The sequence below is a fragment of the Henckelia pumila genome, chromosome 1 (genome assembly GCF_033568475.1).
Source record: "Henckelia pumila isolate YLH828 chromosome 1, ASM3356847v2, whole genome shotgun sequence".
Taxonomy (NCBI): domain Eukaryota; kingdom Viridiplantae; phylum Streptophyta; class Magnoliopsida; order Lamiales; family Gesneriaceae; genus Henckelia; species Henckelia pumila.
Window position 1 is genome coordinate 63,753,279 of NC_133120.1, and position 18,412 is coordinate 63,771,690.

Here is an 18,412-nt window from a genome sequence, read left to right on the forward strand (position 1 = left end):
TCCAATTACTTGATCAACATGAATGATGAGAACAGGCCTATCAGATGGTTGCCACAAATTTCACATAATTAATCAATTAAGAATAATTTTATGTTCATGTTCATGTTTATATTACGTCATATTATATTTAAAAGAAATTTTAAAACACATGTTTTTTATTGCATATTCTTGTTGAGTCTTTAGACTCACTATGCTTGAATGGTGCAGGTAATGAGGATGACAACTATGCATACATCGATGAGTTTGATGTCGGACATGAGGAAAAGCCAAGAGTCGAGCCGGCGGGATATGCATGAGCGTGTTTGTGTTGAAGTTTAATAAAACTAAATGTTGTTATGTTTGAAGTGAAGAAAACAAGTTTTATGTTTCAAATTGTCTTGATTTGGTTTGTAAAATATTTAAAATGTTTTAACTGAGGCTTGATATATGCATACATATTTCGAAAATGCTCTTTTCCGCATTTATATTAAGGTCATATTAGTCGAGTAATGTCCCCAATTCTCAACAATTTGGCACCAACAGGAATGATCATGCACCAAGGAAAAATAGCGAGGTAAATGTCTCTTCTCTCGAGAAACAATTGATTGAATTGACATCTCTTGTGCGTCAAATGACTGTAGGGAATGGACAAAATGTGAAGGTTTGCGGAATTTGCACTGCGTTGGGACATGAAACTGACATGTGTCCCACGCTTCAAGAGGAAACGAGCGCACAAGTCAATGCAGCTGGAGGATTTCCTGGGACACCACAACAGAGAAATTATGATCCTTATTCGAATACATTCAATCCAGGTTGGAAGGATCATCCAAACCTTAGATATTACAATCCTTTGATGAACCAGCCTGCACCTCAGGCACCACCGCAAAATCAAGCTTACAAGCCACCATATCATCCACGACAGCAGCGTCCGCAAATTCCTGCGCCTGGTGAGTTTCTAGAAAACATCGTTAAGGATCTTGCTACTAATACTGTAACTTTTCAACAGGAAACGAGAGCAAGTATCCAACACTTGAAAACTCAAGTGGGGGGCAGTTGGCAACAACAATAAACAGGTTGGAGACACAAAATTCTAGCAGATTACCATCACAGACAATGATGAATCCAAAAGAGAATGTGAGTGCAATCACCTTAAAGAGTGGAAGAGAGTTGAAGGTTCATGAAGAAGTGGTGAAAAAGCCGATAGAAAACGAAGAGGTGGAGGAATCCAAGCTGGAAGAGACTGAGCTTAATAACAAAGAGGCACCGAGAGCTATGTTTCCTCCTCTTTCTGAGTATAAACCTATAGCCCCTTTTCCCTTAGCATTGAAAGAGTCTAGGAAGGATGAGAGCATTAAGGGGTTATATGAAATTTTTCGTAGATGTGAGGTCAATATTTCCTTGTTAGATGCTATCAAACAAGTACCTCGCTATGCTAAATTTTTAAAAGAATTATGTACTGTGAAAAGGAAACAAAAACTGATGGGATGTCAGAGAGTTGAATTGGGAGAACAGGTTTCTGCTGTGATACAAAGAAAAATACTTACAAAATGCAAGGATCCAGGTATGTTTTCGATTCCTTTTAAGATAGGATATATTCAGCTTGATACAACCATGCTAGACTTAGGAGCGTCGATTAATGTCATGTCATATTCTGTTTATGCCTCCTTAAAGCTAGGGCCCTTGAATGAGACTACAATTGTTGTTCAGATGGCTGATAAATCTACTATTTTTCCTAGAGGAGTGGTAGAGGATGTTCTTGTGCAAGTTGATAAATTGGTTTTTCCTGCTGATTTTTATGTGATTGATATGAATAACAATGATCTGAATTGTCCAATTTTGCTAGGAAAACCATTTTTGAAAACTTCAAAGTCTATTATAGATGTCAATAATAGTACTCTTACTATGAAATTTTATGGGGAGATTGTTAAGTTTCATATTTTTGATACCCTGAAAATTCCTGGTTGTGAAATTGTTGTTAATAATCTTGATGTTAATGAGTACTTGTCAAAAGAACACAAGATAGTTGTGAAGAAGAGTGAGCTGAAAGAAGAAATGGCACAACCTGCTAAAAATTCTATTGCTGAAATTTTTATCTCTGATTTGCAGGTACCTAAAATTGAGACAAAATGCCTCCAGATCGAGAAAAATAAATACCCAAGAAATCAAAGCAGAATAAGCATAGACAGAAAATAACTGCAAAACTGTTCAAGTGGGTGAAGGTGGACAAGGGAACTAGATATGAACCTCCATGAGGATCTGAAACATACAGTCGGGCCGACAATTGTAAATAGAGGCGCTGCTTGGGAGGCAACCCAAGGGGAGTTTTTCTTTTCATTATTAGGTTTTTTATTTATTTTTGTTTTGCAGTTTTACTTACATTGGGTACAATGTAAGATTTTAAGTATGGGGGAGAGGACTTAGCCAGTCATTGAGAGAATTTAGCCGTGTTTTTGAAAAAAAAAAATTTTTAGAGCTCATAGTTTGTGATGAATTTGACTGTTGAAATTCACTAGCCCAGATTATATCTAATTGATGACATGCATGATTTTGAAAATAGATGATTTGCTAACCTTGGAACACTTTGATCTCCAATGCAAATTTGACTTTGATATGGTTCTTGAATATTATTTAGCACACATGAATCATGGCTTGTGAATTGTATATGACATAGTGAAGGTCATGTGAGCCTTGTGATAGTCTTAGGAAGTCGCTAGCCTATCAACCTCCCTTTTGAGCTTAATCGAAAAAAAATAAAGAAAAAGATCAAAGAATGGAATTTGTAAGGTGAAGGGAGGAATTGGAATGAGGATTGAAATTCTAGCCCTGCAAATTCCAAAAGCTAAATATGGAGGAGAATATATGGAGTTGAGGATAACCGGGTGCAATTACTCGGACAAGTGAAAAGACTATAAAACTTCTCAATGGTTTAATTTGATTTGTTGGTGTGCAACTTGAGCTATTGTGAGGTTTTGCATTGAATGGATCTATGAAGTGTGCATGACACTTGCTAATGACCATACACACACACACACACACGTTCGGGGCTATATATCTAGTTGAAATGTCTGGATATTGAACTTGTTCCGATGTTAGAATTTTAACGCCTTTCTTGATCATGAATTGAGTTAATTCCTGAGGCACAAATGTGTAAATCATGGTTATTTTTGTTATGGATCATGAGCTCGAACTTATTTTTGGTTTTTTGTTGCTCAAAGGCGAGCAACAATTAAGCATGGAGGAGTTTGATGTGATGATATTTTCCTATATTTATGAGTGTTAGTTGGTGTGATTAGAAGAGTTGCGTTGATTAAATTCATTGTATAGTTACTAATGAATTTTTTTGGTTTGATTTAGGAAAGGAAATGAGTAAGGAAGAAGAATGGATCGCAGATGAAGGCTTGGATGGCATTTGCACATGTTGTTTGCACAACAAGTAGTGCACATAAGTAAGAATCATGTGCGTTTGCACAACAAGTAGTGCAGATAAGGATTGACAAGCGCATTTGCACATGTTGTTTTCACAACATGATGTGCTATTGAGGATGAAGAGGCGCGTTTGCGCTAGTTTGATGTGCAAACAATTTATTAAGGCAGAAAGCTTGGTCGCTCGATCTACAGACTTCAACCGATAGAGCGGCCGTATGAAGAATGAAAACAGTAGGGTCCAAGATTTTCTCTCGCTCGATCAATCAATCTTTACCGATCGAGCGAGACGGGCTGTTCGGGAATAAATCTTTAAATTATGAATTTTTATTTTTAAGGACTCTAGCCTTAATTAAATTATATATTTTTGAATCTTAGAGGCTGGGAATCATTCTGAAGATCTTTAGACGACATAGAAACAAAAGAACTCTCTTGGCGGCTAGGTTTCTTCTCACTTTTCTTAGATTTAATTTTTCTTTAATGAATTTTTCTGTAGAATTCATGAATATTTTTGGCTAAGTTTTAGAACTTGGTTGAGGAAGAAGAACCCTTGATTTAGTTTATTCATGAGATTTTGATTTTCAGTGTTTGATTATTATTGAGTATCAAAAGTTGTTTTGGATTGATTGTTATGCTTGTGTATGAGATTTTCGGATTGGCAATCTTAGGATTTCATTATACAATCTACTACTAAATTAGAATTCAAATCCGAAATTGTTTGAACTATCTAACTTGTGAAGCAACTGCGTTTAATATTTTCCGCTGGTGAATTTGTTAAATCGTAGGAACAACAATTGACTAGATTAAATACAATCGCTGGTATTTGTGTTATCTAGATTCATCAGTTTTACTCATGTGAATGCTACCTTAAATTTAAATCTAGATCGCTGGTATCTGGATTAATTTATTGGTAATCTAGAACGCTGGTGTCTAATTAACTAAGATTAAGGTGAAACAAGAATTTAATTTTCAATGATGATTATTTGATATGATTAATTATTTTTAGGTAATCGATGATTTAATGAATGATATCAAGGGTGTAGTCGACCGATACCAAGGCTTGTTTCTCATTGATTTCTTCGTCATAATTTTAATCTTGCATGTTAGTGATAAACTTGAATTTTAATTTGCTTAAATTTTCAGTAGTTAATTTAAAAACTCAAAATCCCCTTTCTTTTATTTTAGAACACATTAAATTTCTCTTTACTCGTGGAAACGATCCCTACTCACACTACTACGTATTTTGTTTATCTGATTGAGTCGGGTAATTTGGGCGTGACACGATTAAGCACTACCAGCAAACATAATCATAAGCAAGAATGAATCATGAACATCACAGCCTCAGAGAAGTGCCAGCATACATAGCAAAATTACGAGCACTCTCGATTTTCCATAATAGACCATCAGTCGAACGTGAACGTGTGTGTGTGCCATGTTATTCCAGTTACATGCAACTTCAAAAGAATCAGTTTCAAGACTGCTTAGTGACCTATGACAAATTAGTGCAAGTTTCACAATCAAGTGTCCCTTCCCCCCAACAATTTATAACAAACACAACTCCCTTGAGATATTTTACACACCTCCGGATTTTACACCCGATTATCTTAAACCCCAATAATTACCCGCAAACATAGCTATAACTTTGATAGGATTAGAATTTCAATCCCCTCGTCTGTAGCCCGTATGGAGATACAATCCCATTGACCCCGCAAACTTAGCTATGGAACGGTGATTAGGATTTCAATTCCTATTCCACAACACAGATGGAGGTGATTTTTTTTTTTCAAAAAGTTTGTCAATTTTAATTTTTCAAAAATTTTGGTGCGCCCAAGATCATAAGTGCAATGTTAGACAATCATTGAAGCTTAAAGAACACAATCAAGATCAACAAACACATATTGTTGTGCAATGGTCAAACAGACACAAACATCATCAATTATATCGCTACACTTCACTGGTCTAACATGTGTTTTTAAAATTATTCACTACTCAATCTACGGTTTCTCATGTCCAATCAAGAGCAAAAATTTTCACAAAAATAATATTTTTCACATCAAGTTCATCATCATAGGCAATCAATCATCATCCTACTTATGCACACGAAACAAACACTAAAACAAATGCAACACGATGACATATGAAATGAACACAAAAACATAATACACGAATGCGAACTATATGCATTTAACTAAACAATATGGATGCAACAAAATGATAAACGATGCAAAACTAAACTACCCCCCATAATTATCCAAAGCATTCCCCTCAATGCTCTAGAAACAATGAACAGAATGGAAAAACGAACAAACAAATCCAGACGAACAAAAACACAATGAAAACAAAAATAACACTCCCCTGGTTTATGCTTCGTCCTCTTCTTCCTTAGTAAAATTCCAACAACAACTTCTGGTGGCGGGGCAATATACTGCACATATAAAGGCGACGGGTAAGGCATTGGATTAGCAAAAGATAATAAAAAGAAAAATAACAATAAAAAAATAATGAAAAGAGAACACTGGGTTGCCTCCCAGTCAGCGCTAAAGTTATAGTCTATAGCCCGACTATGCAGAAGCAACCATCAAAGAGCGGCTGCCGTCCATAGTAAGAATCATACGACTATACGTATGGGTCTTGACTTCTTATGCCCTCAAGATTGGCGTGATATTGACATGGGAAGCTTGTCGGTCCATCAATACTCAGCATGAACTGATTAGTATAGAAGGAGACTCCGAATCTAGACTAAAGCTCATAGAGGATGGAATACTATGGAGTTGGCGCCAATGGCAAGAACGGATCTTCTAATGGTGTGCATGTAAAGACCATTGATGAGGTCAAATCTTTCGCCTTGCATATTTCTTCCTCCTCCACGGTCACTTTTGGCTCATCCTCACAAGAAGATTCCTCAAAAATTATTTCCTCATGCTCTAGCTCAATTACTTCATTCTCTTGACAGATTTCAGAACATGGTTCTATAAAGCTCATAATATGTTCATCCAAAAGACTCAAAGAGCTGATGCGGCTTTCTAAGAACTTATTTATCTCTGTCTGATGTCGCAAAATGTTCTCCAACTGAGCCACATGATCTTCAAAATTCCCGATACACTCTTCTTGATACTCGGGTGGTTGGTTCACAAAATTTTTGGGGTTGAATTCTGAAGGATATTGGTGAATCCAACCCTGCAGTGAAGGATCACAATACCAATGGTAGTAAAAATCTGCCATATCATTTAACAAGGGAATCGCACTGTTATCATCTTTTCTGAACAAATGGCTGCCAGTTGCCAAAGCTCCATAATCCAACCAACTTCTTGTTATCTCATCCAATCCACCATAAAAAATTTTCACTAGAGTGTAATTCAAAAAATCATGGCATCGAGTATTGCTGGCCAAACCTTGTGACACCTGTCGATGATCCATCTCCAAGTACCTCACAAGTAAGAAACATTAAAATTAAAATTAAAAAATAAACAAATGCAAGAAAAAAATGTCTAGTCTCAAAAAAATAATCTAACCTAATATTAACTAAACAGTCCCCGAAAACCGCGCCAAAAACTTGACCGTTTAATTCGGTATCAACTAGCAAGTGCACTAGGTCAAGTAATAATAAATGGACAATAAGTCCAATTATCGATCCCACAGGGACTGCAGTCAATTCTCAAGATTTAATTATTTTACTTAATCTAGACAAAATAATAAAAATGTTTAGATGATTTAAATAAAAATAAAGTTACTAAAAATAAATAATAATTAAAATAGCTAAAAGGTGAATTGAATTAAAATGAGACAACCAAGACACACGCATGTACCGAACAATTTATGCAAACAAGTGAAAAAATCTAAGATCCAATTTTAATCTAAATCACGGTGAATTATCCTATCTTGTTTAACAGTCTATTTCTAGAATATGTTAAACCTATTCAAGTTATGACGGATTAATTTTCATAATTTTAATCAAACATGAACACATTCAATATTTATGATAATTCAGTTTTCACCTAAACCGCATACTGAAGCCGAATACTATTTCTAGTCGGTTTTACCATATGTCAATTATTGGAGCGATCGAAATTAATTCCTCCTCTGTCGACTCAGAATCAATTAACAAGCAATAAAACAATTGATCAGGTTATTCACAAGACAAAACATAAATCCAACAATCAATAATATAGATAGAAATAAAAAATCCCAAATCAAAATCCACATGTTCGACATAAAATTTTTCGGTCCAATCTCGCCGTCTTGGTTGAAAACAAATTACTCAATAATTGAAACTATAATTCAAAAATAAAATAAAGAAAGAAAAATAAAATAAGAAAAAGTGTAGAAATCTTCTCTGCTCCCAGCCTGTTGCCACCTCTCTGTCTGATGTGTGCGTTCCCCCCAATCTGATCTCAACTCTCCTATTTATATGTCTTTGAAAGCCCACGAAATAAAGCCCGGAAAGTTGAGATTTTTAATTCTCAAAAATTCTAATTTCTGAGTCTGCACGACGTCTCGCTCGAGAGGCAAAAAATTGCGCTCGAGCGAGCACACTTCTGTTTATTTTTTCAAAATCTCCCAGGCTCGCTCGAGTGAGCAAGTTTCTGTCCAGCGCGCTACAGTTTTGAAAAATTCATATCCAAGATCTAGCTGTCCGATCGAGCTGAAATTTGGACAACAGCTTTCAAACATCTTGAAAATCATTTTGAACGTGAAGATCGGATTTTGATCTGTCTAAATTAAAAATGATTTTTGAATCATGGTTGCTCCGTAATTCATTCTTCAAAAATCCATTTTTCTACCAAAGTAACCCGGAGAGTGAAATGCACATATAAGAAATAAATCACATAAAAACACACATAAAACAATATGAGTCCATATGAATGCATGCAAAATAGACATAAAATAATGCACACAAAAAGCACTTATTAGCGGCAAAGAGGCATAGGGAATCCCCGTGTTAAGGTTGGGTGAACCTCGCCGCCACGTACGTTGGTTTTATAGATTGATCAATCGAATATGGTTATACTTCACTGATATTGTAGTATCCCGGTTCAATTCCACAAGATTAAGTGATTTTAAACATGTTAGAAAATGACATATAATTTTAAAAGTGTCAAAACATGTTTAAAGAGTCATTATTTGATAAAAATAAGTGGAAAATCAAATGTGGAACGCCCAAAAATGATAGGGTAGGTCTTGGGGGTTTCGGGGGTCCAAAACAAGTTTGGAAGGACCCAAGCAGTTCAGAGCGTGCGGACCAGTTCGGACCATCCGAACTCAAAAAAGTACAGGTGTCAAAAGTGGCTTGAACAAGTGGCAATTTGGACCATCCGATCCCAGTTCAGACCGTCCGAACTCCCCGCCAGATTGAGGTGAATGCACTCTAACCATGGAATTCATGCTAGGATCGGAGCCTTCGAACCCAGTTCGGACCATCCGATCCCAGGCCCATAAAAAGGGGTCCGAGGCTCTCATTTTGAATGTCAAATTTTCTCTCCTCTCCCGGTAATGGCTCTATTTTAAGGGCTTCGGGACTCTTTATTTAAGAGTTGGAGTAGGAAATAGTATTTTTATAGCGAACGGTGTCCGCAATAGCAGCCAGGCGGCGGAGCTCTGGCGAGGCGTCCAGGGGTCGTAGCTAGGCTATGCCCAGGCTTTGGGGCATGCGACATCAACGGGCTGATGATGGACAAAGTATGGCTTTGGTTCCCTATAGTAGATAGGGAGTAGGCTATAGTTTAATTAAGGCTTTTAGAGCCTAGTAGGTGATGTTTGGCATGCTAGGTAGTACATGGTTATTTATGTTGTAGTGTTGCATGGTAGGCTTGGACCTAGATGGGAGATTCTAGGATCTGCCTTAGTAAGGTACGAAAGTATTATTCGAGATATCCAGATTGAGTATGCATGTATTATGTGCTTGCATGTATTATGTGGTTGCATGTTTATATGCATTTATATACAGCATGTCATGATTTTATGTTGCATACATGGACATATTGAGCCTGTTTCCTAGAGATATCATGTAGTATGGCGCTCACCCTACGAGTTGTGGATGGTTGGATACATAAGTTTTGTGTCAGGTCACCATGATGGTTGGACACATGTACTAGTATCAGGTCACCATTATCCACTGGGTAGAGGATCCACCTCCTGATGCGATGGCACAGCGTGCTATATACCCTGGGCCCGGTCTATGAGTTTGTTTCTTGACCTGAGTGTCTTGGTACCCAGTTCACATACATACATGCACATAGATATAGTGTATAATCATACTCTCGTACTGAGCGTGTTAGACTCACTTCCGGTTATTTTCTTAGGTGGTGACCAAGTTTGGATAGCAGGGTTGACCACTAGGTTTTGCTTACCTGGTATTATTTTATTTTAAGATTCCGCAGTTACTCTGATTAAGATTATTTATGTTTAATTGCATGCTTAAGTCTTTCATTAGTAGGTGATCACGGTGCGGGTCACTACATTTATGGTATCAGAGCATGCAATAAGATTCTTTGGGACATAGTATTGATTTTGGGTTATCCTTTGTAGGATTACAAGTTGGATTCAATAACGATAGCAGTATCAAAAATTGGAATAGCAGTATATCTAGGCTTTTCCAAGATCAACATTGCCAAGGTCGGCATCAGAGTTTCGTATTATGTAGATCCCAGCAGGATGGAGCTGGAAGAGAATATTCAGTTTTCAACGCTAGGAAATTCTCCGGGTTGAAGGGAATGTGAGACATGTAGTCATCCATTATGCGTCGACCAAGGAAGCCACCCCGGAAGACTCTCCACTAGTAGTTGGAGAGATTGACGGGAAAATCTTGTCTCATCTACCAGATAAGGAACCCAACAATATTGGAAGGATCCGGTAGATTAGCAAGATTTTATTCTTTTAGATCTTGCGAGGTAAAAGGTCTGCTGACATGAGTGGCAGATAGGAAACTTCATGTTCAAGATCAGTAGATGGAATGAAAGACTTCCGCAGGAGTTTAAATACTGTATTTTGTTGTAAACAACATTTCAGTTGTAATCAGATGTATTAAAGATTTCAGTATTTGATGTACTCAGTTATTGTTGTATTGTACATTTTTCAGTGTACTCTTTTGATTAAGTTATGTATTAAATGTGATTAAAATAAAGATTGTATTAGAACCTGGATTGGTGGTTCAAGTTTTGTAATATTTGAGATTATCTTGGTTTTATTGAATAAAAGACTGATCATTTGTTCAAATGAATACTTGGGTCTTTGCATGTTTCAAATGAATAGTTCTAGATGTTTTACTTAGAATATTCTAGTAAACCAAGCGTTTGTCAGGGATGATGTGATTCATCAGGAGGCATGAGTGTTTGATCTAGCGGGTTTCCTTAGAGCAATTGGTTGTTTTGATCTCATTAGGTGGCTACCGTGTGATGATGGATTTTCATCAGGATGTCAGACTAAGTAATACCAAGAGTTGTGAACTGTGACCGGGACTAGAAGTGAGGAGGCGCGACCCTTAGTCAGAATTGCTCTGGAAGTTTTCATACTTCAGAGGATGTTTGGAGGCATTTGTGCTCCAGGGACTATATAGGGAAGGCTACTCAGTCTGGAGATTTGGCAACAGTTACAATAAGGTATAGCTTGGAAATTGGATAGATACCAGGTGTGGTATCAGGATTTAGTTATCGTCTGTTAAGGATACAGATGTCCCATTGTTAGAACAGTCTTGAAATAGATTATCCTTGACAAGTAATTGTTCTGAGTAGATAAGTTTCGATTTTGATTTGTGATTTCGGGATTTAATCAAAGAGTTTAGTTGAATTGATATTCAACAAGATGTAATTATTAGATGCTTGCAGACTCGGGATTTGAGTTTTGCCCCTGCAAAGAGTTTTCCTTGACCAGTGATTTTGGTCCAGATAGGAATGTTGATAGTAACAGAGAATCATGGATGAGTTATGATAGGATTGCTGATGACTGTCGGGTTTCGAGATGATATAGTAAGTGCGACCTTATGCCAGTGTACTTTGGAAGGATTTTTTGTTCCAGTTTGGCATTTTAGGAAAACTTACCTCAGTCTCGTTGTATTTACAGTCATAGCAATGAGTATAACTATCAGGAGATTATCCAGGATTTATTTGATTCTAGCACTCGTGTTGTCGCAAAATATGGGAGCTTCATTTGACTGGATTCCATAGTCCCTAAGCTGTTGTTGTATCCATAGTATTTGAGCACAGCAACTGCCAGCTGCAAGATATTCTGCTTCAGCAGTAGAGGTGGCAATTGATGTTTGCTTCTTACTGAACCATGAAATAAGTCTATCTCCCAAAAATTGACACGACCCTCTAGTGCTTTTTCTATCAATCTTGCAACCTGCATAATCTGCATCTGAATAGCCAACAAGGTTAAATTATGAGTCTTTTGAATACCAAAGACCCACATTTGTAGTGCCTTTAAGATATTTAATAATCTTCTTGGCTGCGATGTAATGCGATTGCTTGGGTGCTGCTTGAAATCTTGCACACAAGCATTCAGCAAACATAATATCTGGTCTACTGGCCGTAAGATAAAGTAATGAACCGATTAGACCTCGATACATAGTTACCTCAACTGGTGCTCCTGCTTCATCTTTGTCAAGTTTAATAGAAGCACTCATAGGGGTAGAAATGGCAGAACAATTTTCCATACCAAACTTCTTGATAAGTTCTTTGGTGTACTTAGTTTGATTTATGAAGATACCATTATCCAGCTGCTTGACTTTCAGTCCGAGGAAGAAATTTAATTCTCCCATCATGCTCATTTCAAATTGTTCCTGCATCAACTTAGAAAATTTCTCGCATAGACAAGGATTAGTTGATCCAAATATAATATCATCTACATATATCTGAACAAGTAAAATGTGATCTCCTTTAACAAACTTAAAAAGAGTCTTATCGACTGTTCCTATAGTAAAAGCATGATCTAATAGGAATTGTGATAACGTATCATACCATGCACGCGGTGTTTGTTTTAAGTCATAAAGATCTTTATCAAGCTTAAAAACAAAATTAGGAGTTAAAGAGTTGATAAAACCTGGTGGTTGTTCAACATATACTTCTTCTTGAAGTAAACCATTGAGAAAAGCTGACTTGACATCCATTTGATATACTTTGAAGTTTTTGTAAGCAGCATAGGCAAGAAATATTCTGATAGCCTCAAGCCTTGCTACTGGAGGGAATGATTCGTCGAATTCAATGCCTTCCTCTTGTCTGAATCCTTGAGCAACTAGTCGGGCTTTATTTCTTACCACTGTCCCATCCTCATTCAAATTGTTGCAAAACACCCATCGGGTGCCTATGATGTTTTGATTTTTCGGTCGAGGGACTATATTCCACACTTTGTTTCTAGTGAATTGATTTAGTTCTTCTTGCATTGCTTCAATCCAGCTAGCATCTTGTAATGCTTCATCTATGTGTTTGGGTTCGAGCTGTGAAATGAAAGTTGCATGCAATAACTCATCAATCAGTTGATTACGTGTGCGATAGGTGCAGTAGGGTTACCAATGACCAGATAAGGTGGATGATTTTTATTCCACCGAAGATTTTGTCCGAGAGGATTTGCGCCTGTTTGAGTGTCTTCCTCATCTCTGATTGCGTTGTTAGGTTCAATAGCACCCTCTCCGATTATCTGTTCGTCATTGATGTGATCTACTCCTCCTTCATTGGGTTGAATAATCTCTTCTGCTTGCTCATCTCTTGTGTTAGGAGGATCATCACTATCACTTTCATCCTGTAGAACGGTTGACTTCAGCCTGCTGGCTAGATCTTGAATGTCAGTTTGAAGCTTTTCTGCACATACAGTAGTTTCATCAAAAATAACATGAATGGATTCCTCTATAGTCAGTGATCTTTTATTGAACACTCTGTAAGCTCGGCTGACTGAGGAAAATCCAACAAATATGCCTTCATCTGCTTTTGCATCAAAAGCTGTCAGACGATGTTTTCCATTATCATGAATATAACAAACACAACCAAATACTTTAAATACGAGACATCAGGTTTTGTGCCATTCCAGATCTCATATGGTGTTTTGTTGTGTCTCTTGTTAATCATAGATTTGTTTTGAGTGCATGTTGTGTTAATTGCTTCTGCCCAGAGTCTTTGAGATACATTGGAATCAGCAATCATAGTTCTGGCTGCCTCCTTAAGAGTTCGATTTCTTCGTTCAGCAACCCCGTTTTGCTGTGGGGTCCGAGCAGCAGATAACTCATGCTTGATGCCTTGGTCATCTAGATAGGATTCAAGGGTTTTGTTTAAAAACTCAGTGCGTCTATCACTCCTGATCCTGTCTATCCCAGTATGTTTCTCATTTTGCATACGTTTGAAAATCTTTATCAGGTGAGTAGCAGTTTGATCTTTGGATGATAAGAAAATTATCCAAGTAAATCGAGAGTAATCATCCACAATCACTAAGGTATATCTCATTCCCCCTAAGTTCCTGATCGGTATAGGACCAAACAGATCCATATGTAACAGATCCAAGCACTTGGAAGAAGATGAGCATCCTTTGTTTTTAAAAGAGGCTCTCACCTGTTTGCCCTGCTGACAAGCGGAGCACACTCTATCTATTTTAAAATCACCTTTGGGCAAGCCAAGAATCAACTCATGTTTACTCAGATGCTTAATGAACTTGAAATTTAAATGGTTAAGTCGTTTATGCCATAACCACTGCTTATCATTCTGAGCAACAAAACAATTAGGAACTATCGGTTGTTTACTTTGCCAATTCAGCCTATACGTGTTTTGTTCTCTTAGTTCGGTTAGCATAATATCGTCGTTGCTAGATTTGATCATGCCAGAATGTTTAAGAAATTAAACAATATAACCATTGTCACATAGTTGACTGATGCTGATCAGATTATAACATAAGGTATCAATGAGTAATACGTCATTAATGATAAAGTTACCATGAGTAATCTTACCCTTACCCATGGTCTTACCCTTTGAGTTATCACCAAAAATAATCTTAGGTCCTTTGTAATGTATGATATCGGATAGTAAGTCTTTGTTTCCAGTCATGTGTCTGGAGCATCCGCTATCAAGATACCACGTTGACCTTTCTGTTGCACTATTCTTCTCGACTGATTTTACTGATAGTACCTGTATTAAGAATGTACAACCATGGTACCCTTATCTATTTAGGTCCAAATTGGATTAGACCTTTTGGAACCCACACCTGAATTACTCTAACGGTTTTACCCGTGTGAGTGTTTACAAAGTGAGTCGGTCGAGGTACACGATGTGAATTTGTGTGTGGTCTAGGATTTACAGTGTAATGTTTGAACCTCTGATCTGTCTTATTCAGTCTATATCATTTTTGAACAGGATTACAATTGAAGTGTTGGTTATGTGTCACCCGATGATTCCTGTACTTGAGTTGACTTGGTTCAAACTTTGATTGTTTGAACTTAGTTTGGTTTCCCATTCTTTGTTCATTCAATCTTGGTTTATTCCATGTCTCTTCTTTCCTAAGAATCTTAGGTTTCACATACCCTAGTCCTTCGTGCTTGCCTTTACCATAGCGACTTGGCTGTTTAACTTCTATATCTGGTTCAGCGTGTTCATATATTGTACTAGATCGAACAAATCTCATTTCATTGGGATTGTTCCCACTAGAGTACGATTGAGTATTTTCTTTTGAGCCAGTACATTCATTTGATCCATATCCAAGACCGGTTTTATCACCTTCTTGTTTCTGGCTCTCATGTATCTTATCCAAAGAGTCAGAAGCCTTATTCCAAGCATTGATTGTTTTAAGCAACTTTTGATTTTCAAATAAAGTAGCTTGGAATACTCGTTTCATATTATCATTCTCAGTAGCTAACAGATTTAGCTTAGTCCTTAGACCATCAAATTCTTTTTGCTGTGACCAGCTAGATTCTCTTGATTTATCAATGATACATGTTTTTTCTATTTTTGATTCCTCGAATGATATAGAAAGCTTCTTATACTCAGTGACCATCTCATTCAGTGCCTGAATGAGTTTCTCTTGTGTAAAGTCAGATGAGTTGAAGTCAAATACCTCAGTGTCATCTTCTTCATGTATGGAGTTAGCCATGAGACATTGAACTTGCTCTTCCTTGCTTTAGTCGGATGAGCTATCTGTATCGGTTGAGTCAGATTCTGTTTCAGCCCATTTGCTTTTCCCTTCGTCTGCAACTAGTAACTTTTGATCCTTCTTCTTTCGATATGTTCTTCTTGCTTATTTGCCTTTCTTCTTCTCATAGTGCTGCTTTATTTCTTCATTCTTGGGTTTAGTACAATCTGCAATAAAATGGCCTTGCTTGCCACAGTTAAAGCATGCGGGACCATCCTCTGTATGGTCTTGTTTGTAGTAAGGTTTAAATTTTTTATTATTATGCATAAACTTTCCAAACCTTTTGATAAAGAGAGACATAGCCTCTCCACTCATTTGTTCAGCTGTCTTCTTTGTTGTATCCTCGATCGGTTGAGATAGGATAGTTGTCGTTAGTGCCTTGGTGGGGTTTGACGCTGATGGTTCTTCCTCTGTTCGGATTCCAAGTTCAAACTCATATTCTTTGAGATCCGCAAACAGATCATGAAGCTCTAGCTTGTTCAGATCTTTTGATTCGCTCATGGCTATGGTCTTGACATCCCATTCTCTGGGTAATGCTCGCATAACCTTCAAAGCAATTTCACGATTAGTGTATATCTTTCCAAGAGCAATTAATTCACAAATAATATTGCTGAATATTTCATCAAACTCAGTCATTATTTCTCCTGGTTTCATCTTGACATTGTCAAACATCTGTATTGCTACAGTGAGTTTGTTTTCTTTGGTTTGGTCATTCCCTTCGCACAATTAAGTGAGTTTCTCCCAAATTTCTTTGGCAGTTGAGCACGCCTTGATTTTGCTAAACATATTTTTGTCCAGCATCTTGTACATCATATCTTTGGCTAGGTTATCGAGATTTGCTTTCTTTTATCGTCATTATTCCATTCCATTCTGGGTTTCTCGACCATCTGTGATTCTCCTCCAGTTATGGCTACAGCATTGTTGACTTTGAGAATCTTCATGGGTCCGTCAGTGATAACGTACCACATATCATCATCTTGAGCAGAAATATGTGTCTGCATACGAATTTTCCAGTCATCATAATCTTCTTTAGAGAACATAGGAATTTTATTTAAAGAAGTCATGATGAATATCAGTAGCTAAATATAAAAACCCGCTCTGATACCACTTTTTGGGGATCGATATAGTGTGTAGAGGGGGGTGAATACACAATATTGATAGTCTTTAAAATCTAATGCAATATGGTTGAGTAAATGTTAGTTCACTCGACCGGTTTTCTTTTAGTCTGCTAGAAATATAAGAACAACTATGATTAGTGTGAAAATAGCTCTCAACATGCTAGATGATATCCATGGAATGATGCAATGCAATAACATAAGTAGACACAGATATGTTTCTTGGATTTTCGGAGCTCAATCTCCTACGTCACCCCTTCTTCCACCTCGGAAGGATTCACTAGAATACTTTGGTTATTACAACATCTTGCAATACACCCGATCCAAGTTAGGACTTATCCCACGCCTCATATGGAACTCCTAGATTCACAGTGATAAGATTTAAAGCTCTTATCAAACTTTTCTTCATATGGTGATGATGATTGTCTTAGTCGCTCGAGGACTTAAGACTTCTCAAATCCTTGTATCAGGTAGCGTCTTTCAAACGATATATGGATTTGAGCAACTCTTGAAAAGTTCTCTTCGAAGATCGGATAAAGCTATTAAAGCTAAGGGTTTTCTCTTTGAGTGGTTGAGAATTCAAGATGGGTTCGAGAGCTCAGATAGACAGATTCTCAATAAGCGTTGTTGTGTTGTGTTCTGTCCTCTTTTTCTGTCTAGAGAGGCTTTGATATATATAGCCTTTGTCTTCAACGTCTTTCTTCTTTGTCCAACGGTAGGATTTTCCTGCTGATATGGCTTTTGAATATTTCATACTGGGAGCGCCTTTAATTGTCTATTCAATGTGTCGCTCACACTAAATGCTATTTAAGGCTTTCTCACTTTATCAGACAAATCCTTAAATGCTTCGTCCTTTTGCTTTTTAGTTGTCTTGTCACTTTCTGAGATCTGGGAAACTGTAACTTTGAACTGTAGCGTATAGACTTTTTGGATTTGAAGTTCGGTAGATATCTCAATCGGTAGATATGTTTGACATACAACTGTTTTGCATCTTTTGTTGGTTGATAAGCTTTAGCTGACGTCTGTAGATATGTCTTTGTTCGGTTGACATACAACTACTTAGCATGCTTTGGCTATCATCGGTAGATATGTCTTTGTTCGGTTGATGTAGCTGCTTTGCATACTTTGGCTGTCGTCGGTAGATATGTCTTTGCTCGGTTGACGTAGCTTACTTATACAAAAAACTGGCGGCCGACTAAACAACAAAGTATTGTTTTGTTATCACCAAAAGTCAGGATTCAATAGTAACAATCAGCAGCTCGAGCGGGAATTGTGTTGATCAGTTTTTTGCTGCTAAATTGAACATCAAGCAATGCATAACCAAACACATAAACATATAATGCAAAACAATGTGTGATTTTGAAGGGATCAAGAGGCAACTCATCTCGACGTTTATCCCCAAATCAATCATCGTCGGATCAAACCTTAATCGTGGTAACGAGCTAGCTCAATCCACAAGCTACAAGAGACACAAACTCTAACAAAAATCTGCTCAAAGTTCAACACAATCCTCAAGGTAGAAACTCACAAACCTTGATCAACTAGTTCCCAGTTCGAAGCTGAAACTTCTCGAGTACTTCAAACTTCAATCAAATCTGAAAATGCATTATAAATATGCTACAAACATCATCAATCCATTCAACTACAGCACAGCTCAACAAATCTAATTCAAACTCTATCAAATTCTTGAACCGGCGGCGTAACGGTACAAAATCGATAACTGAACCGGAAATATATCAATGCTATCAATCTTTACAACTTCAAATACAACCATATCAGCAATATATCATCACTAAACA

The 18,412-nt window shown here is 37.2% G+C and overlaps 1 protein-coding gene across 1 annotated transcript; it reads left to right on the forward strand.

Moving 5' to 3' along the window:
• Window positions 1-610: 610 nt before the first annotated feature.
• On the forward strand, window positions 611-10,107 carry LOC140863683 (uncharacterized). The gene is made up of 4 exons (XM_073267281.1): window positions 611-926; window positions 986-1,398; window positions 1,492-2,085; window positions 9,928-10,107. The coding sequence occupies exons 1-4, from the start codon at window positions 611-613 to the stop codon at window positions 10,105-10,107; spliced, it is 1,503 nt and encodes a 500-aa protein (XP_073123382.1).
• The last annotated feature ends 8,305 nt before the right edge of the window (window positions 10,108-18,412 follow it).

Excerpts from the sequence above, each read along its gene's own strand:
- LOC140863683 (XM_073267281.1), top strand. The coding sequence starts at position 611 with ATGACTGTAGGGAATGGACAAAATGTGAAGGTTTGCGGAATTTGCACT. Across the intron at positions 927-985 it reads TCCGCAAATTCCTGCGCCTG|GAAACGAGAGCAAGTATCCA; the intron begins GTGAGTTTCTAG and ends ACTTTTCAACAG. Across the intron at positions 2,086-9,927 it reads TTTTTATCTCTGATTTGCAG|GATTACAAGTTGGATTCAAT; the intron begins GTACCTAAAATT and ends TATCCTTTGTAG.